Source organism: Pelodiscus sinensis, chromosome 11 (assembly GCF_049634645.1).
Source record: "Pelodiscus sinensis isolate JC-2024 chromosome 11, ASM4963464v1, whole genome shotgun sequence".
Taxonomy (NCBI): Eukaryota; Metazoa; Chordata; order Testudines; family Trionychidae; genus Pelodiscus; species Pelodiscus sinensis.
The window spans coordinates 45,851,465-45,866,804 of record NC_134721.1 but is presented as its reverse complement, the minus strand read 5'-3'; the positions used below and the strand labels follow the sequence as shown (position 1 = coordinate 45,866,804).

The window sequence follows — 15,340 nt, the reverse complement described above, 5'->3', positions numbered from 1 at the left end:
GCGCGACGGCCAGGACTGTGCTCACCCGACTGCTTATCTTCCCCAGCTTCCCTTGCCAAACGGTTCCTCTGCCAGTCGTGGGTGCAGCCTGGTGGCATGCGAGAGAAGGGGAGTCAGTTCGGGGATGCACTGCATGCTCTGCTCTGGTAAGCGCTTGCTGCTCTGCAGCGACTTGGCTGCTGAGAGCAAAACTGACGTCTTTCGTATTGTAGTGAGCAGGGGATAAAAATCAGCCTTATGTGGGTACTGCTATTGCAAGCTTCACTCTGAAGAGGCATCCATCTGCATAAACCATGCAGCTGCAGCGCCAGGCCTAGAACTCTGTACTTACGCCTCCAGAAACACTTGAGTTAAAGGAAGAACTTTGTTAGACCTCAGCTATAGAAAGACCCCCCAAAGCCGTATGCTTTTTCTACACTGACTTGTCAGTACAGTCCTGTGTGTGTGTGTGTGTGTGTGTGTGTGTGTGTGTGTGTGTACACTGACTTGTCAGTACAGTCCTGTGTGTGTGTGTGTGTGTGTGTGTGTGTGTGTGTGTGTGTACACTGACTTGTCAGTACAGTCGTGTGTGTGTGTGTGTGTGTGTGTGGGAGGGGGAGGGGGAGGGGGAGAGAAAGTGTGTGTGTGTGTGTGTGTGTGTGTGTGTGTGTGTGTGTGTGTGTGTGTGTGTGCGCGCGCGCGCGCATCTTGGCAGTAGTGTAGTATGATCCTGCCTCTGTTAAGGACAGTGGTAAAAAACTTAACTGAGACCAGTGGGAGCGGGACAAACCACAACAAATAACTTGATATTTTTGCTTAATCCCAACCTATTTCTTCAGGTGTAGCTGCCATGTCAGTTTAAGGAGTTCTGACTCTGGAAGGCTGTAACCAGATTCTGATGAGCTAGCAACAAAAGAAAGGCAGGCAGGCAGGCACAGGTTCACGTCAGTGATTTTCAGTGACATGTAGCTCAGGGACAGTTTGATGAATTTCCCTCAGACTTTACAGGATTGTTCTCCTCTGCAATCAGAATAGCTCCTGCAGTCTCCAGGCCCAACCGGTTTTCCAAGCCAAGGGCACAGGGTAGAGGGAGGTCTGGAATGGGTTTTGTAATGGAAGCGACTGGGCTGACTTACTGTCCTGACGTTCGGTCTCAGTGTATACATGGAGCACACAGACAACATCTTGAAAGCTGTGGAAGAGATCTCCAGTGTCGGAGTCCCAGAGCTGATGAATTCTGCTAAGGATGGATATTCTGCTACCTACCCCACGCTGACCAGGTAATAACATCCACAGAGACCTGCACAATAGCACTTGCTGCCGTTGGACGGCCAGCTCGCTTATTGGCTGCTCTCTCTTGTCTGATGTTAAGGGTTCAGGCTAGTAATGTTGACACATGGGGGAACTGCTGGGCACTTTCTTAGCAGTGCATGTTACAGCTGCCCCGGGTCCGCTAGAGCAGTGACACAGTTCCACAAAGAATCAGGAGTTGGATCTCTGCTGCCGCTGTCACCATAGCTGGACAGCCTTTCATCCCACCACTCGCTCAGCGGCATGCGGGCTGAATGTTGTCTATGCACAAGGGCAGTCCTCCCTGTGTCTCCAATGGAGGGGGAGTCCCACATTCTCCAGCACATGTAAGGCGGGCACAGTGCTCTCCCCATATCTCAAGGAGAGAGGCCACAGCTGGCCCCTTGCTACAGGCACCCCCATTAAGTGTAGTCAGAGCCTGGAGTTCTTAGCCCTGAAAGAACCGCTCTTCAAAAAGTTCCTCCTTGGCTTTGCCCCCAGAGTTAGAGATGGAGCTTTCGCTTTGATGTGAGCCAGAAGGGTCTCGGGCAGTCAGGGTTTGCCCAGGGCCGTGCATGGTGCGCGCTGAGTCTTTGCGGTCCGAATCGTGAATGGCATTTGGGCACGGGCACGTCTTCCGTTGCCTACATGTGCAGTCCGGAAGGTTACAGTGTACTTGTGCCAATCTGGAAAGCCCTTGCCGTGGTTCCTCTCCTGCCACTCTGTTGCCTGTACCCAGCACTCAGCCCTGCTCTGGATGAGTTGCAGTGCTTCGGTGCACCTACATGACTACTCCACTGCTGTTGCCTGACAAATGGTTTGTCCAGCCCAGCTGCCCTCTGGAGTTTTCAGCCTGCTCAGGGAGTAAGCGCTCCCTGCAGATGCACAAACAGTCTTTAATCGGCTCTTGGCTTTTTCCTCTCCAGGCAGACATTTCCAGTTTTCTTCCAAGTGATGATGGCTCAACTGGAGAATTCAGTGAGAAGCATTCCTGCTGGGACGCCATCAGACTCGAGGGAGGTAGGCCAGCAAATGCAGCTGAGATCTCCAGGAGGGATTTACACAGCCCAAGCCAGGAAATTGCAGGAAGGCGCTACAATAATAGTGGCTCAGTACGTTGACCTGGCAGGCAGCCAGAACACTGACACCCAAAATGACCTTTTGAGTATGGTAGTCTGCCAAAACGCCTGCTAGCTAGCCAGCACCCTGGCCAAACTCCGTCTTAATCCAGCAACAAAGCTCATAGGCCATTCTTACAGGACAGGGGCTGCGTACCAGGAAGTCTGTTGAACGTGAGATCCTCCATGTGCTAATTTGATCCTGGGATGCAGAAATAGGGGGAATCTTGAGTAGGAGTGGAGAAGTTAAAGTACCATTCCTGCTGGTATTGGTGCAACCCCTGATGGAAAAACGTGTCTGGCTCTGGTGCCCACAGTTCAATAATGCTGATGAATTAGGGTTCAGAGGAGGCCACAATAATGGGTAAAGAATTAGGAAACCGGCCTTACAGTGATAGACTTGAGGAGCTTGATATATTTAGCATAAGAGAGAATGCTGAAGGGTGACTGATTCCAATCCATAAATGCATACACAGGGAACAAATATTTAATAAAGGATAGGGCTGTCAAGCGATTAAAAAGTGTAATTGCGTGCGCCTCCTCTTTGAAACGCCATGGTGGCGTTTCAATGGGGCAGCGCTGCATGGACCCCGGGGATCAGCTGGAGTCCCCACTGACCCCAGGCTCCTTGCAGCGCTGCCCCTTTGAAACACCACGGCGACGTTTCCAAAGGACAGCGCATTAGGAGCCTGGGATCAGCTGGGGATTCCAGCTGATCCCCAGCTCTGCTTGCGCTGCCCCTTTGAAGCGCAGAAGCAGCACTTCAAAGGGGTAGCGCAGCATTAACGCCTGCGATTAATGCGTTAAAAAAAGAACGCGTTAATCCTGTCCTGTGTTGATTGCAGGCGTTCACGCTGGTCAATTGACAGCCCTAATAAAGGGCTCTTCAGTCAGGTGGAAAGAGGCAGAATACACTCCAGAGGCTGGAAGTTGAAACTAGACAAGTTCAGGCTCGAAATGAGGCATACGTTGTCAGGAATGAGAGTGAGTAACCACAGAACCTAGATGATGATTATTTTAAAATCTAGATGGGGCTGTTTTTCAGAAAGCTCTGCTCTAGGAATATTGTGGGGCAGTTCTCTGATCTGTGTAATACAGGAAGTTTGACGGGATAATCCCAGTGTCCGTTCTGGCCTTTGAAAAATCTCTGAAAAGCTGAGTGTCCAGGAAACGGGACAAAACTTAGTAAAACGAAGTGGACTAGCTAGGCCCTGCACTGTCCAGGAGTAAGAAGGAATTAGGGAACAGAGAGTATCTGTTAGGGTCCCGTAGGTGGTTACATGATTAATTCCCAGTGATACTCTGGGCCTGGTAGAGGAGCTTGATTCTTTCCAGATATTGTCTTCTGTGTTTCCATGGGCCACAAGCTTCTCTCGCAGTTCTAGCAAGTGGGGTGAAGGAGGTGGAGGGCGCGAGTCTCAATGGCATGCGGCTGATTGTGTGACTGGGCTCTGCTTGTGAGTGGGAAAAGTACTTTCTCCCCGGCTGTGTCCAGCGCGAGTGGAAAGCACATGTATCTGGTGGTGAGAGTACACGCTGGCAGGTGAGGAGCTAGGATTGCTACGGAGGGTTTTGACTTTCCCAGGTAAATGCTGGTGAAGTCTTTCAAGAGGTAGGATCTCAAGCAGTGCGTCTGGTAAGAACATGCCTGTTCTCCTTGGAACAGCTGTGACGTCCTGGGCTCCTGGCCGCTGTCTGCAGGCACACTGGGCACTCCAGTAGCATGCAGCAATATGAGGGGAACTAGAAAGGCTCTTTAAGGCTGGAATTCTGTGTTGTTACTCCCCAGGTACAGCTAGAGAAGCTGCTGCACTGGAACATGGCCGTGCGGGATTTCCATATCCTTGTTAACTTGGTCAAGGTGAGCACGTGCATCTGTCCTTCCTTGCGCATTCCCAGCAGAGTCCACCCACCCAAGTCCTCTGCATAATTCATGCGCCTGCTCTGAACGCTCCTTTGGCACCTCAGTCTTCCAGGGCCCGAATGCTGGTTGGCAGGCGTCCTGCTTCTGCTACACTCAGCAGATCTGTCACTCACCACATCTAGAGGCCAGGTCGCCTCAGAACAGCGCTCAGCCAATATACCCTGTCAGTGTCTCTGACTCTGCCAATGCTCTCCAGACCTCCAACCGTTCTCTTGCCCGTCAGCCCCTTCGCCCATCTGTGTTCTGAGAGGTGACCACAAGGAGGTGAGGAGCCTAGAGGACAACGTGCACAGAAGTGTGGCTGAGTGTTTATGCGCTTAGTAGCTTGTGCCAAAAGAATCATGTCAAATGAATCTAATAGCTTTCTTTGATAGGATAAGGGAGAAGCGGTGGACGTGGTATACCTAGACTTTAGTAAGGCGTTTGATATGGTCTCGCATGATATTCTTATCAATAAACTAGGCAAATACAACTTAGATGGGGCTACTATAAGGTGGGCGCATAACTGGCTGGATAACCGTACTTAGAGAGTAGTTATTAATGATTCACAATCCTGCTGGAAAGGTATAACAAGTGGGGTTCTGCAGGGGTCTGTTTTGGGACCGGTTCTGTTCAATATCTTCATCAACGATTTAGATATTGGCATAGAAAGTACGCTTATTAAGTTTGCAGATGATACCAAGCTGGGAGGGGTTGCGACTGCTCTGGAGGACAGGGTCATAATTCAAAATTACTTGGACAAATTGGAGAAATGGTCTGAGGTAAACAGGATGAAGTTTAATAAAGAAAAATGCAAAGTGCTCCACTTAGGAAGGAACAATCAGTTTCACACATACACAATGGGAAGTGACTGTCTAGGAAGGAGTACGGCAGAAAGGGATCGAGGGGTTATAGTGGACCACAAGCTGAATATGAGTCAGCAGTGTGATGCTGTTGCAAAAAAAGCAAACATGATTCTGGGCTGCATTAATAGGTGTGTTGTGAGCAAGACATGAGAAGTCATTCTTCCGCTCTACTCTATGATGGTTAGGCCTCAGTTGGATTATTGTGTCCAGTTCTGGGCACCGCATTTCAAGAAAGATGTGGAGAAATTGGAGAGGGTCCAGAGAAGAGCAACAAGAATGATGAAAGGTCCAGAGAACATGACCTATGAAGGAAGGCTGAAAGAATTGGGTTTGTTTAGTTTAGAAAAGAGAAGATGGAGGGGGGACATGAGAGCAGTTTTCAGGTATCTAAAGGGGTGTCATGAGGAGGAGGGAGAAAACTTGTTCATCTTGGCCTCTGAGGATAGAACAAGAAGCAATGGGCTTAAACTGCAGCAAGGGAGGTTTAGGTTGGACATTAGGAAAAAGTTCCTGACTGTCAGGGTGGTCAAACACTGGAATGAATTGCCTAGGGAGGTTGTGCAATCCCCATCTCTGGAGATATTTAAGAGTAGGTTAGATAAATGTCTATCAGGGATGGTCTAGACGGTATTTGGTCCTGCCATGGGGGCAGGGGACTGGACTCAATGACCTCTCAAGGTCCCTTCCAGTCCTACTATTCGAGGATTTGTGTGGAGATAAATTGTCAGGGTACCAACGTGCTGAACTGTGTAGGGCTGCTGAACGGGGCTGTGGATGTTAATAGGCGCCATCGGGTCATTGTTTGCTTGACAATTGCAGGTGTTTGGAGCTATTGTGTTACAGACGGGCACATCAGTGTACAGCCTTGCCGGGTCTCAGGACAACCCTCACGCTGCCCCTCTGCACTTTTAAACTTGTGACAGCCCCGCCCCACGCGGCCACTCTGCATTTTTAAAGGGACACAGCAGTGGCAGCCCGGTTGTGCTGAGACAGACACGCGGACGGGCTGCCGCTGCTGTGTCCCTTTAAAAATGCAGAGGGGCAGTGTGAGGGTGGTCCTGAGACCTGGCAGGGACCATTGAATGAGCAGGGTCTTTGCACACCGGCTCCTCTCTGTCCCTTTAAGTGTGCAGGTGGGGGAGTAGTCGATAGTGCAACCAGTAAGTTTGTAGTCGACTACTCAACTACTCCTACACCTCCCTGAGCTGCATTGAGCAGAGTGGATGCAGTTAGTTTAGAACCCTGAGCAATTTAAAGTATCCGTTCCAAAGTGCGTTTCTGGCACGTGCCAGCACTGGATTCGTATGTTGTTCTGTTGCCTAGGCCCCTAGCTGGGTTGGGTCTGGTGAAAACTGAGGAACTGCAGATTTGCATCGGCTGCCAGCGTCACCACTTCCCTGCTCCCCTCCCTTGTCCCTCTTAGCTCCTTGCCTTAGTGTTCCTGCTGGTAGCCTAGCCGGTTCCGGACCCGAGGAGAGCGCTTCTCATCCTTAGGCTTGGTTACAGTGTCACTCTCTCTTCCTCTTCTCTGCCATGCCAATGTACCCCCTGCACACCCCACTCTTTCCTAGCCAATGCACAGGCATCCAGCTCCCCTCAGTTCACACGAGACTCCCCTCTTCGATCTGGAGGCAGGTTCCAGCTGAGCCTGGCTTCACACTGCTGCCCCAAATGCTGGGGACACCATCCGTTCAGTGCTAGTTTTTACCTGCTTGCTCTCGCTGTTCCTTCCCTGTCCCAGTGGGGCTGACCTGTCTCTCTCCTTCTCTCCGAGCAGGTGTTTGACAGCAGGCCTGTGCTCAGCGTCTGCCTGAAGGTGAGTGAGAACTCAGGCTGTGCGAATGGCAGCCTGGCTGCTGGGTCAGGTGGGTGGGCGCAGTGAGAGAATCCCCCTGCTGTGCTAGGCCAGGCAGCAGGCCTGCCTCTAGCTGATGCTCTAGGGCTCCCTGCCCTCCTTCATGCCCAGAAGTCCGTTGGAAGTCTGCTTACCCAGCCTCTGCTGCCTGTGGCATCCCACCCGCCGAACAAGTACAGAGCGGCCCAGCCAAGGGAGCAGCGTGTGGCCCTCCGTGGCCTTCTCTCCAGCTGGGGCCTCACCGACTGGCTGTGTCATTGCCGCGTACTTCTTATTGGCTTCCTAGCCCCTCTGCATGCCTCCAAAGCGCCTAGTCTTGTGTGCAGTTGGTTTTCAGTGGGGCACCCCAGGAAAGAGAGATCCAAACTGGCCCGTAAGCAGGAGAGGTCTGTGATGGCCTTTGCCCTAAGAGAGGGAACCTTTCCCTGCTTCCCTGAACTCCCTGCTAGTATGGAATTGCCCTGGGCTCATCCAAAGAGGAGCTGTACGTTTGCTTGGTGCACAGTGTATTGCATGGTCTTTCTGCACTCACAGCATGGCCGCCTCTTTGTGGAAGCCTTCCTGAAGCTCGCCATGCCTCTCTTGGACCACAGCTTTAAGCAGCACAGGGTAAGACTTACAGAGCGCAGAGCCTGCCTGAAATCCACCTGGAAGTTGTAGTAAGAGCGAAGTGCCCAGCATGTCAGTCGAGCCGTCTCCAGAGGGCAGGAGCATGGATCCTAGTTAGAATGGCTGCAGCCTCCTGGCCCAGTGCAGACGTGGGACAAGCCCTCTCTTCACTTCACTGTGAGCAGGCTCAGAGCACGGGGCGTTACAGACCACCCGGGCTGCTCTGGGCCTGCTGTGGCCTTTCAGCCAGTGACTGCAGCTGCACGTGGAAAGCCGATTGTCTCCAGGCAACGGGGCCCTATAGGGGCAGGGATGTGCACGAGAACAGTTAGCTCACGGTGTCGGGCTGGCCTCGGCTGCCGTGCTGGGCTTTGTGTGGAGTGATGTCGCTGAGGTGCACCTGGTGAGCAGGCGCTCATTGGCTCTGCACAGAGTCGAGCTGCCTTCGGGCTGCCGTGTCTAGCGTGGAGTGGGGAGAGTGCAGCGCTGGGAGGGATGATTGGACAGCCCTTGTTCTTGCTCCTTTCTGAGGGGAGCAAATTCTTACGGGTTTGAAAATGCAGCTCCAGTGACTCTTGGGTCCTTTTCATCACAGGAAGATGTGCAGAGTTTGCTGAAAACTCTGCAGCTGAGCACCAGACAACTTCATCACATGTGTGGCCATTCAAAGGTAAGGGAACCTCTAGCGTGCACTAGCTTTTGTGTTTGCAAGGCCTTCGCTAGTCAGTGCTGATTTCTCTGTCTCTGGGGTCCCACACAAGACCCCTCACAGGAACGTGCCCAGGATAAAGCCCCTGTCATAGTCTGTGGCTTCTGGATGGTTGACGATTCCCAAGAGCAAAGCTGCTCTGGGTGCAGTAAGCACAGGCACCTGCCTGCAGACTGTTCTGCATTCCCTTGCCACAGTCTCAGGGGCTACGCTTACTCATCACCAGCCTCCTCTGCTGCCCAGGCCCAGGTGTCTGGGAGAGAGTAATTCCATGGGCAAGTTAGCAATGGAAAGGGGAAAGGGGATTTTCAACATTTCAACTCCACTGTTGATCAGCTGTGCACCTGCAGCACAAGAGACCCCAGGCTGGGGCCTTCCCCCTCAGGCTTTGTCACCAGTGAAAAGCCGCATGCCGGCACGTCGCAGTAACTGGCTGTGGCATAGTGCGGGGGCCTTGCTGGTGGCTGGGCTTGGGCAGTGGGCGGTGGGTGACCTCCACTGGCGGCTGTTTGTAGCACAGCCCAGCAGGACAGCGGATGAGTCACTAGGCAAGGGTCTCCCAACCTGTCCGACAGGTTGCCTCCCAGGGAGAGAGAGAAAGGGAAGAAGGCAGGGTCCAACCCGGGAAGGGGGGGGCAGGGCTGGAAGAGTCAGTTTCTGTCTGGGAAGCAGGGGAGAAGGAGCTAGGGAGGGGGCTGGGATTGTAGGGCCCAGCCACCCCCCATCTCAAGGGGGGGCCTGAGGCCTCCTAGCCCCAGTTCCTGTAACCAGATTGCATCCGTGCTGTGCTGTATCCTGGAGAAGCAATAAACTCCCTCAACCCTACTTGCTGGCGGAGTCTGTTCGTGTCACTACGGGGGTGCAGGAGAGGGGAACCCCAACACGCTGGCACACCTGGGGCTTCCTTCAGTGGGAGGAGGCGAGTGTGCGCCTCCCGAAGGCTAAAGAGGGGAGGAGGTCTAAACTCAAAGGTCCTGCAGCCACTGGGAACGAACGCTTGCCCTGTAGGACTCTGGACGTGCTTGGCCTCCCTGCTGCTGGCTGTAGCCTGCGTTAACAAGCAGATTCTTTGTCCCCTGGGCAGGATCTCGCCTGCTTGCGGCTTGGCATCTTGCTCAGCCAGCAGGCTCTCCTGTCGGAAACGCGCCCGCTTCAGGCCAGTACTTGCCTGATGCGCTCAGCATGGACGTCCCAGCCCCTGCTCACTGCAGAGCATGGCTCTGACGTAAATCAGTTCTGCAGCTGTCCCCAGAGGGCAAGGTGGGACAGAGACCGTGTAATGGGCCCTGGCTCCCCAGTGGGGCGGGAGGTCACTCCACGTCACCTAGACCAAGCCATGCTGCCAGGAGGTGCTCTGCCTGTCCTGTTTCCCTGAGATGGTGGAACTGCCCCTCACTCTCCCCCCTGCGGAGAGAAGTTCCTGGCACTTGGTGAACTCCACAGATACTAGTGGAAAGGAGGAGCACGGCGGGTTCCGCTGCCTCGGATTGATGCCCGGGATCTGGTCCCGGGGAGATCCCATTACCCATCCCTGGGGCTGTCCCAGGGCCTCTGTCAGGTTCTGCTCGGTGCTCGGAAGGTCCATATAGCTGAGGAAGGAGCAGACGCAGAGTGGTTGGCCCTGTCTGTGCCTTTCAAGAGAAGGTTTGCGTCTCTTTGGAGGAAACCAGTAGCCGCAGCAGCACCTCTTCAGTTTTCCCTTCGGTGCCTGACAGCTCCAGCCTGGCAGTGGCATCTCCTTAGGCCTGTCACCTGGGTGAGTGTGCTTGGAGCCAGGACTCCCAGGCGCGCCTGTGTGCAGCGAGGGCTCTTCAGGACACTGGCAGGACCGGCCGTTGAGGCAGGAAGGAAGGGCACTGCCAAGGGAGAGGGACTTGGAGGGTGGGGGCAGCTAGCCAGCCAGGGAGCAGGGTCCCAGGATCCCGTGCACCTCCTCCTGCAGCACTGGGTGCAGTCTGCAGCTTCCCGCGCCCTGCCTGACAGGAGTGTGTGATCTCGCCAGAAGAGTTCTCTGTCACTGCTGTGCAGTGCTGAACCATGGGGACAGGCCCCCCGGCTGAGGGGTTGCACCAGAAACTGGGCTCTCCACAGGCCTGACCAGATAAAGGGACAATGAACTGGATTTGTGTGCGAGTGTTACCAGCTGCCCTGCTGGGATTGGACAGGGATGTTTGGGCTCAATGGGCCTTTCTCCAAAGTGGAGGGGGATTTGGGGTTTGCTCAGGGCTGTGATTTTTTTTGTCTCCCTTGTGTGCAAAAGGCTAACAAACTGTTTGCAAAGGCTGTTAATCTTTGTTGTATTCATCAGGCTTAAGAGTGCATGGGGCGTTCTCCTTGGACTGTTCCAGCCACATACTCCCTGGTTGCTTTCACTCCTGCTCATCTGTGTAAGAGGGAGAGGTGTCACCTTGCTGACAGACTAATACAATATCTGACGCATCTTTAGAGTTGTTGGAGAATTTCTCCAGCCGCTGCTTCTGCCTCTCTGAAGATGCCCTACTGCAGAGATTTTAAATAGCAAGGGAAGCCAAGAATTAGGTGTCATTTCTTTGTGTTTGTGTCTCCTATTTAGATTCGCCAAGACCTAGGACTGACCAATCACGTGCCTTTATTGAAAAAGTCGCTGGAGCAATTTGTATATCGAGTCAAAGCCATGTTAGCCTTCAACCACTGCCATGAAGCGTTCTGGGTGGGCATCCTCAAAAACAGGGACCTGCAGGTAAGGATGGCAACGCCGCCAATCCCGTGTAAGAGGGCCCCTCCGCCCCCGCCCCCCAGATACTGTCACAGATCCGGGACATTGCTCCTTTCTTCCCTCTCCATGGCACAGCATGGGCACCCACTCCCCAGCCATCGCCTCTCTTGGCTGAAGGCCCACATATCTTTTCTGCCTGACGGGATTTCCGGGCCGCCCAGCCTGTGCCTGCACGACACACTGGCCCCACATGCCTGCATTGCCTTCTCAGGGCAGGAGAGCGAGGTCACCACACACACTCCCAAGCAAGCCCGGTGGCTCCGAAGGAGAATGTTACAGAGCAAACGATAAAAGAACCTACGCACGGCGCATGAGCTCACCAGGGACCCCCCAGCTCAGCAGATAGAGCGGAGCCATTCGGATCCCACCCATGGCTTTCTGCAGTCACAGGCTAGCTCAGAACAAGCACCCTCACGAGACGTGTAACCCTCCCTTCTAGAACCCAGGGCTCTCCTCTGGAAAGGAGCCAGGCACAGACAATGGGTCTCTCCGCAGGGCGCTGACTACCCCTCCTTTCCCATGGCTGCCTGGCGCTTCCACTTGCAGAAAGGGCAAGGGCCACTTGGGGGCCCCAAACCTCATTTCATCATTTTTAAAACTGCAGAGGCCAAGCCTGGCCCTTTTCTGCCCCCAGCCCCACTGCAGGGAATCGGGACATGAGGGGGCAGCTCGTCTCTGCCAGGAAATCTCCTTTTGCCTTGTGTTCCAGCAGGGTCGCTATTGCTGCTTTGTGCCTGAGTCTGTATTTACCCCGGTCACTGTAGGGAGAAGAGATCCTGTCTCAGGAGTCTGAAGAGAATGACCCAGGGCAGGAAGTTTCCCAGCTCCCCAGCGAAGATCCTGCTGAGGTATTTCTGTACACGGCAGCAGGGTCGGTCTCTCCCTTGCTCAAGTAGGGCCGTGTGTACTCCGGGGCAGCGCTTTCTCACCATATTAATCCTGCTGCTTGCCGAGAAACGCCTCTTAGGAAAAGCGACAGCAAAGCCCTTGGGTTTTGTTGGCTGAGTTGACACGCTGGGCGCAGCAGAATCCCTCTTGCTGCTGTTCTCACCAAATGCAAGTTGCTCTCAAATGTTTGCTCTGCATTTTGAGTTCAGCCTCCTGGCTGGGCGAGGAGGCCCGAGGCCATGGTAAGTGCATCAATAGGGAATGCTCGGCTTTGCTCCAGATCAGCTGGGCAGAACGGGGTGGCACGTCCGGGCCTGAAGTGAAACTAAAGAATGTGGAGATGAACCACAACTGGGACCCCCCAATCAGCCGTTTCCCTTTCTGGCTTCCGGAAGCCAAAGACGCTCCAGTCCCTTGTGTGCCTGCTGGGCAGGAAGAAGACGGGTCCCTGGGGACTCGCCGAAGTGAGAGCTGGAAATGCCATGTTAGGCCACGTTCTGCTCCTCTTCCTGCTGCATACGCCCAGCCGCAGATGTTGGCTACCTCCTTCCCCCCCCCCCCCCCCCCCCGCCCGCTTCTGCAGGCAGGAGCTCCAACCAGCCCCAGCCCTTTCCCAGGCACCAGCCTCTAGAAGCTTGTGGTGGTGTTTGCACACACACACATACTCACTCTCTCACACACACATGCACATACACACACACTTGCTCTGTCACACACGGACATGCACACACTTGCTCTCACGCACAGGCTCGCTGTCACACACAAGCACATGCACGGTCTGTCTGTCATGCACACGTGCGCACGCTCCGTCTCGCGCACACTCACGTGCACACGCTCGCTGTGTGTCACACACAGATGGGTTTCTCTGCCTATTCCCCACCTCTGGCCTGAGTGCCCCTGTTGATTAGGACAGTGATTTCTCTGTCTCCCCTCTCTCCCCTTCCCCGGAGGGCAGGCCTTTGTTGGCGTCCAGCTATAGTGGCTCTTCCCAGCAGCGCCTTCTAGCAGTAATCTCAAGTGGCAGGGAATGAGCTCCAGCCAAACCGTGTTTACAGAACAGATTCATGGACTGCATGGCCGCTGTGACCCTCTCCTCTGACTTGGAGCGTGCAGGCCACAGAACTGCCCCGCAATAATTCCGAGCAGAGCTGTTAGAAAAGCAGCCGGTCCTGGGTTAAACATTGTCGCTGAGAAGAATGGCTCCAGTTACAATCAATTGCTCTCCCCTTATTTCCAGTCTGAATGTGTCTGCCTCAGCTCCCGCCCAGCGGAGTATGGAATACGTCTCTCCCCTCGGCCTAAGAGCCCGATGAAGTGTTTGTTCCCCGTTAAGTAGTAATGGGTTGTAATCAAGTCAGCCCTTACCCTTCTCTTCATCAAGCTAACTCAGATGAGTTCCCTGAGACATGTCTCCTAATCTTTTCATCATTCCTGTTGCCACCCAGCCCCTCTTCCTGCCGGTCAGGGGGGCAGTGCCGCGTCCTGCAGGGGCAGAGCGCCACGCTGGCCAGGTTTGGAGCTCAGGCAGGAGACTCTGCTCTTTCCCTTGGGATCCCTGGCGCGCTCCTTTGCACATCCTGTTTCCCCTTCTTCGCTCAGCACTGCCGCCCACTCGCACGCCTGTGGGCCGTGCCACCGCATTGCCAGATCAGCTCGGAAATGTTTGTGAGCTGCTGAGTTATGGGTTACCTACAAGGAATCATGGCGTTTGACCTCTACTCCCACAATTCTCCAGAGCCAGAGTAGAGGTGTTAAGTATCGGTTAACTGAACCGTCGTTCAGTCAACTATGCTACTATCCCCGGGGGCGGGGCCAGCAGCCAGTGCTCTCCGGCCCCCCTCTGGAGGAGAGGCAGCAGCGCAGGGTGCCGGGCGGGAGCTGGTCCGAGAGAGAAGCCAGTTTAAAAACCAGCTCTCCTCATGGGACCAGCATGCGCTGGAAGTGAGCCGGGCTCCCTGCCTGGCTGGCTCCCAATACACTTTAAAGGCAGAGCCTCAGCAGGGGTAGGTCCCGGACTCGTCACAAGCCAGGACTCAGCCAGGCTGCTAGCCAGCCTGTTAAAAAATGTACTGGCAAGGGGGGAGGGAGGTGCATGTAGTCAAGAACATTAACCTATACGCTTTTGCTTAAAATCTTATCAGCTTAAAATCAATTAACCTCTTGCTTTTGCTTATCGGTTCATTGATTACATTGTTCCATCCCTAGGCCAGAGCATCCTGCAGTGCCCAGAAAACCCGTCACTGAGTGGACTGAGGGGTGCAGTCAACAGAGATACAGTGCCAGAAGCCTTGTGGCTCAGATCGGTGCTAGCAGAGTGGGTGGGGGTGACATTTCCTGGAGCTATGCAGCACGGATGCCCTGCATGGTTTGTGGAATTTATGCCCAAAGTGACTGACGAGTACCACCACTCGGTTCTAGTACAGACAAAGCCCATACCAGAGAAGAATTGGCCCTGTTTTATGTGGCAGACCACCCTGAATCGCCAGTATTCAGCGTACTCTTAGGAGGGCTGGGTCAGTCTGTGTCTGCAGACTCGTGCGTTGCACCCAGTCCTTGGTTCTGGATGTCTGTCTTCTCTTTTCCAGGAGGAAGGGGACGCTTCAGGGAGCGAGGGTGGATCTGACACCAAAGATGATGATGAAGAGAGCTCCGAATAGACTTTGCAGCCTCCCAGCATGCTGTTAGCTCACCATGGCACAGCTGCTTGTATTGGCCAAAGCAAGCCATGCCTGGCACAGCTGAACAGACTTTGCACCCAGCCACATTGAAAGTCAGACCTAGAAGCGTTTTATTTGTCCTTGCCTCCAGCCCCTCCCTAACACCCTTTTCCAGTGGAATGCCTTCTCTGCTCTGCCACTGCAGGCATGGCCACTCTGGCTTTCTGTCTCGTGTGTTAGTTGCCAGGGTAAGAAGTGATATTTATGGAAAGGGCCTGCCCCCTTGTACAGTATGGACGAACCTCCCTCCCCTCAGCAGTCCAGTAGGGGCCTGGATGCGCATGCCCTTCTTGCCTTCACCCTTTCCTGGAAGGGAAGAAGCTTGTGGGGGTGGTTGGGATGCAGGGAGGCTTCTCACCCTTGTAACTTACACACAGCTGCCTGTCTACTAAGGCACTGAATAAACTGAAACCCCTGCCCTGGATAGTGGAACCAGTGACTGCAGTGTAGGGGTGCACCATAGAGCTCTGCGGGGACCAACAGCTCCCACCTCACTGCCTTTCCCAGGGCTGTGCCTGGAGGGGTGAGGGGCAGCCTGGGCTGTGCTGCACGGAGGTGTGAGGAGTGGGTTAGCACTAGCTGGGGGGGGGCACGGGGCTGTAGCAGGTGTGGGTGGGCTATAAGTGAGGGGGCTGTACCATGGGAAGGGAG

At 54.2% G+C, this 15,340-nt stretch overlaps 1 protein-coding gene across 6 annotated transcripts in view; it reads left to right on the top strand.

Annotated features, from left to right (window-relative positions):
- FANCD2 (FA complementation group D2) overlaps positions 1–15,111 on the top strand; it is a 95,597-nt gene extending 80,486 nt beyond the window's left edge. For all 6 annotated transcript variants that reach the window (XM_075939570.1, XM_075939568.1, XM_075939566.1 and 3 more), the window contains 10 exons: positions 47–146; positions 1,137–1,259; positions 2,196–2,289; positions 4,177–4,248; positions 6,934–6,972; positions 7,546–7,620; positions 8,216–8,290; positions 10,902–11,048; positions 11,849–11,932; positions 14,558–15,111. In XM_075939570.1, coding sequence (XP_075795685.1) covers positions 47–146; positions 1,137–1,259; positions 2,196–2,289; positions 4,177–4,248; positions 6,934–6,972; positions 7,546–7,620; positions 8,216–8,290; positions 10,902–11,048; positions 11,849–11,932; positions 14,558–14,629 — 881 coding nt within the window. In that variant the 3' untranslated portion in view covers positions 14,630–15,111. The remainder of the gene's footprint in view (positions 1–46; positions 147–1,136; positions 1,260–2,195; positions 2,290–4,176; positions 4,249–6,933; positions 6,973–7,545; positions 7,621–8,215; positions 8,291–10,901; positions 11,049–11,848; positions 11,933–14,557) is intronic.
- The last annotated feature ends 229 nt before the right edge of the window (positions 15,112–15,340 follow it).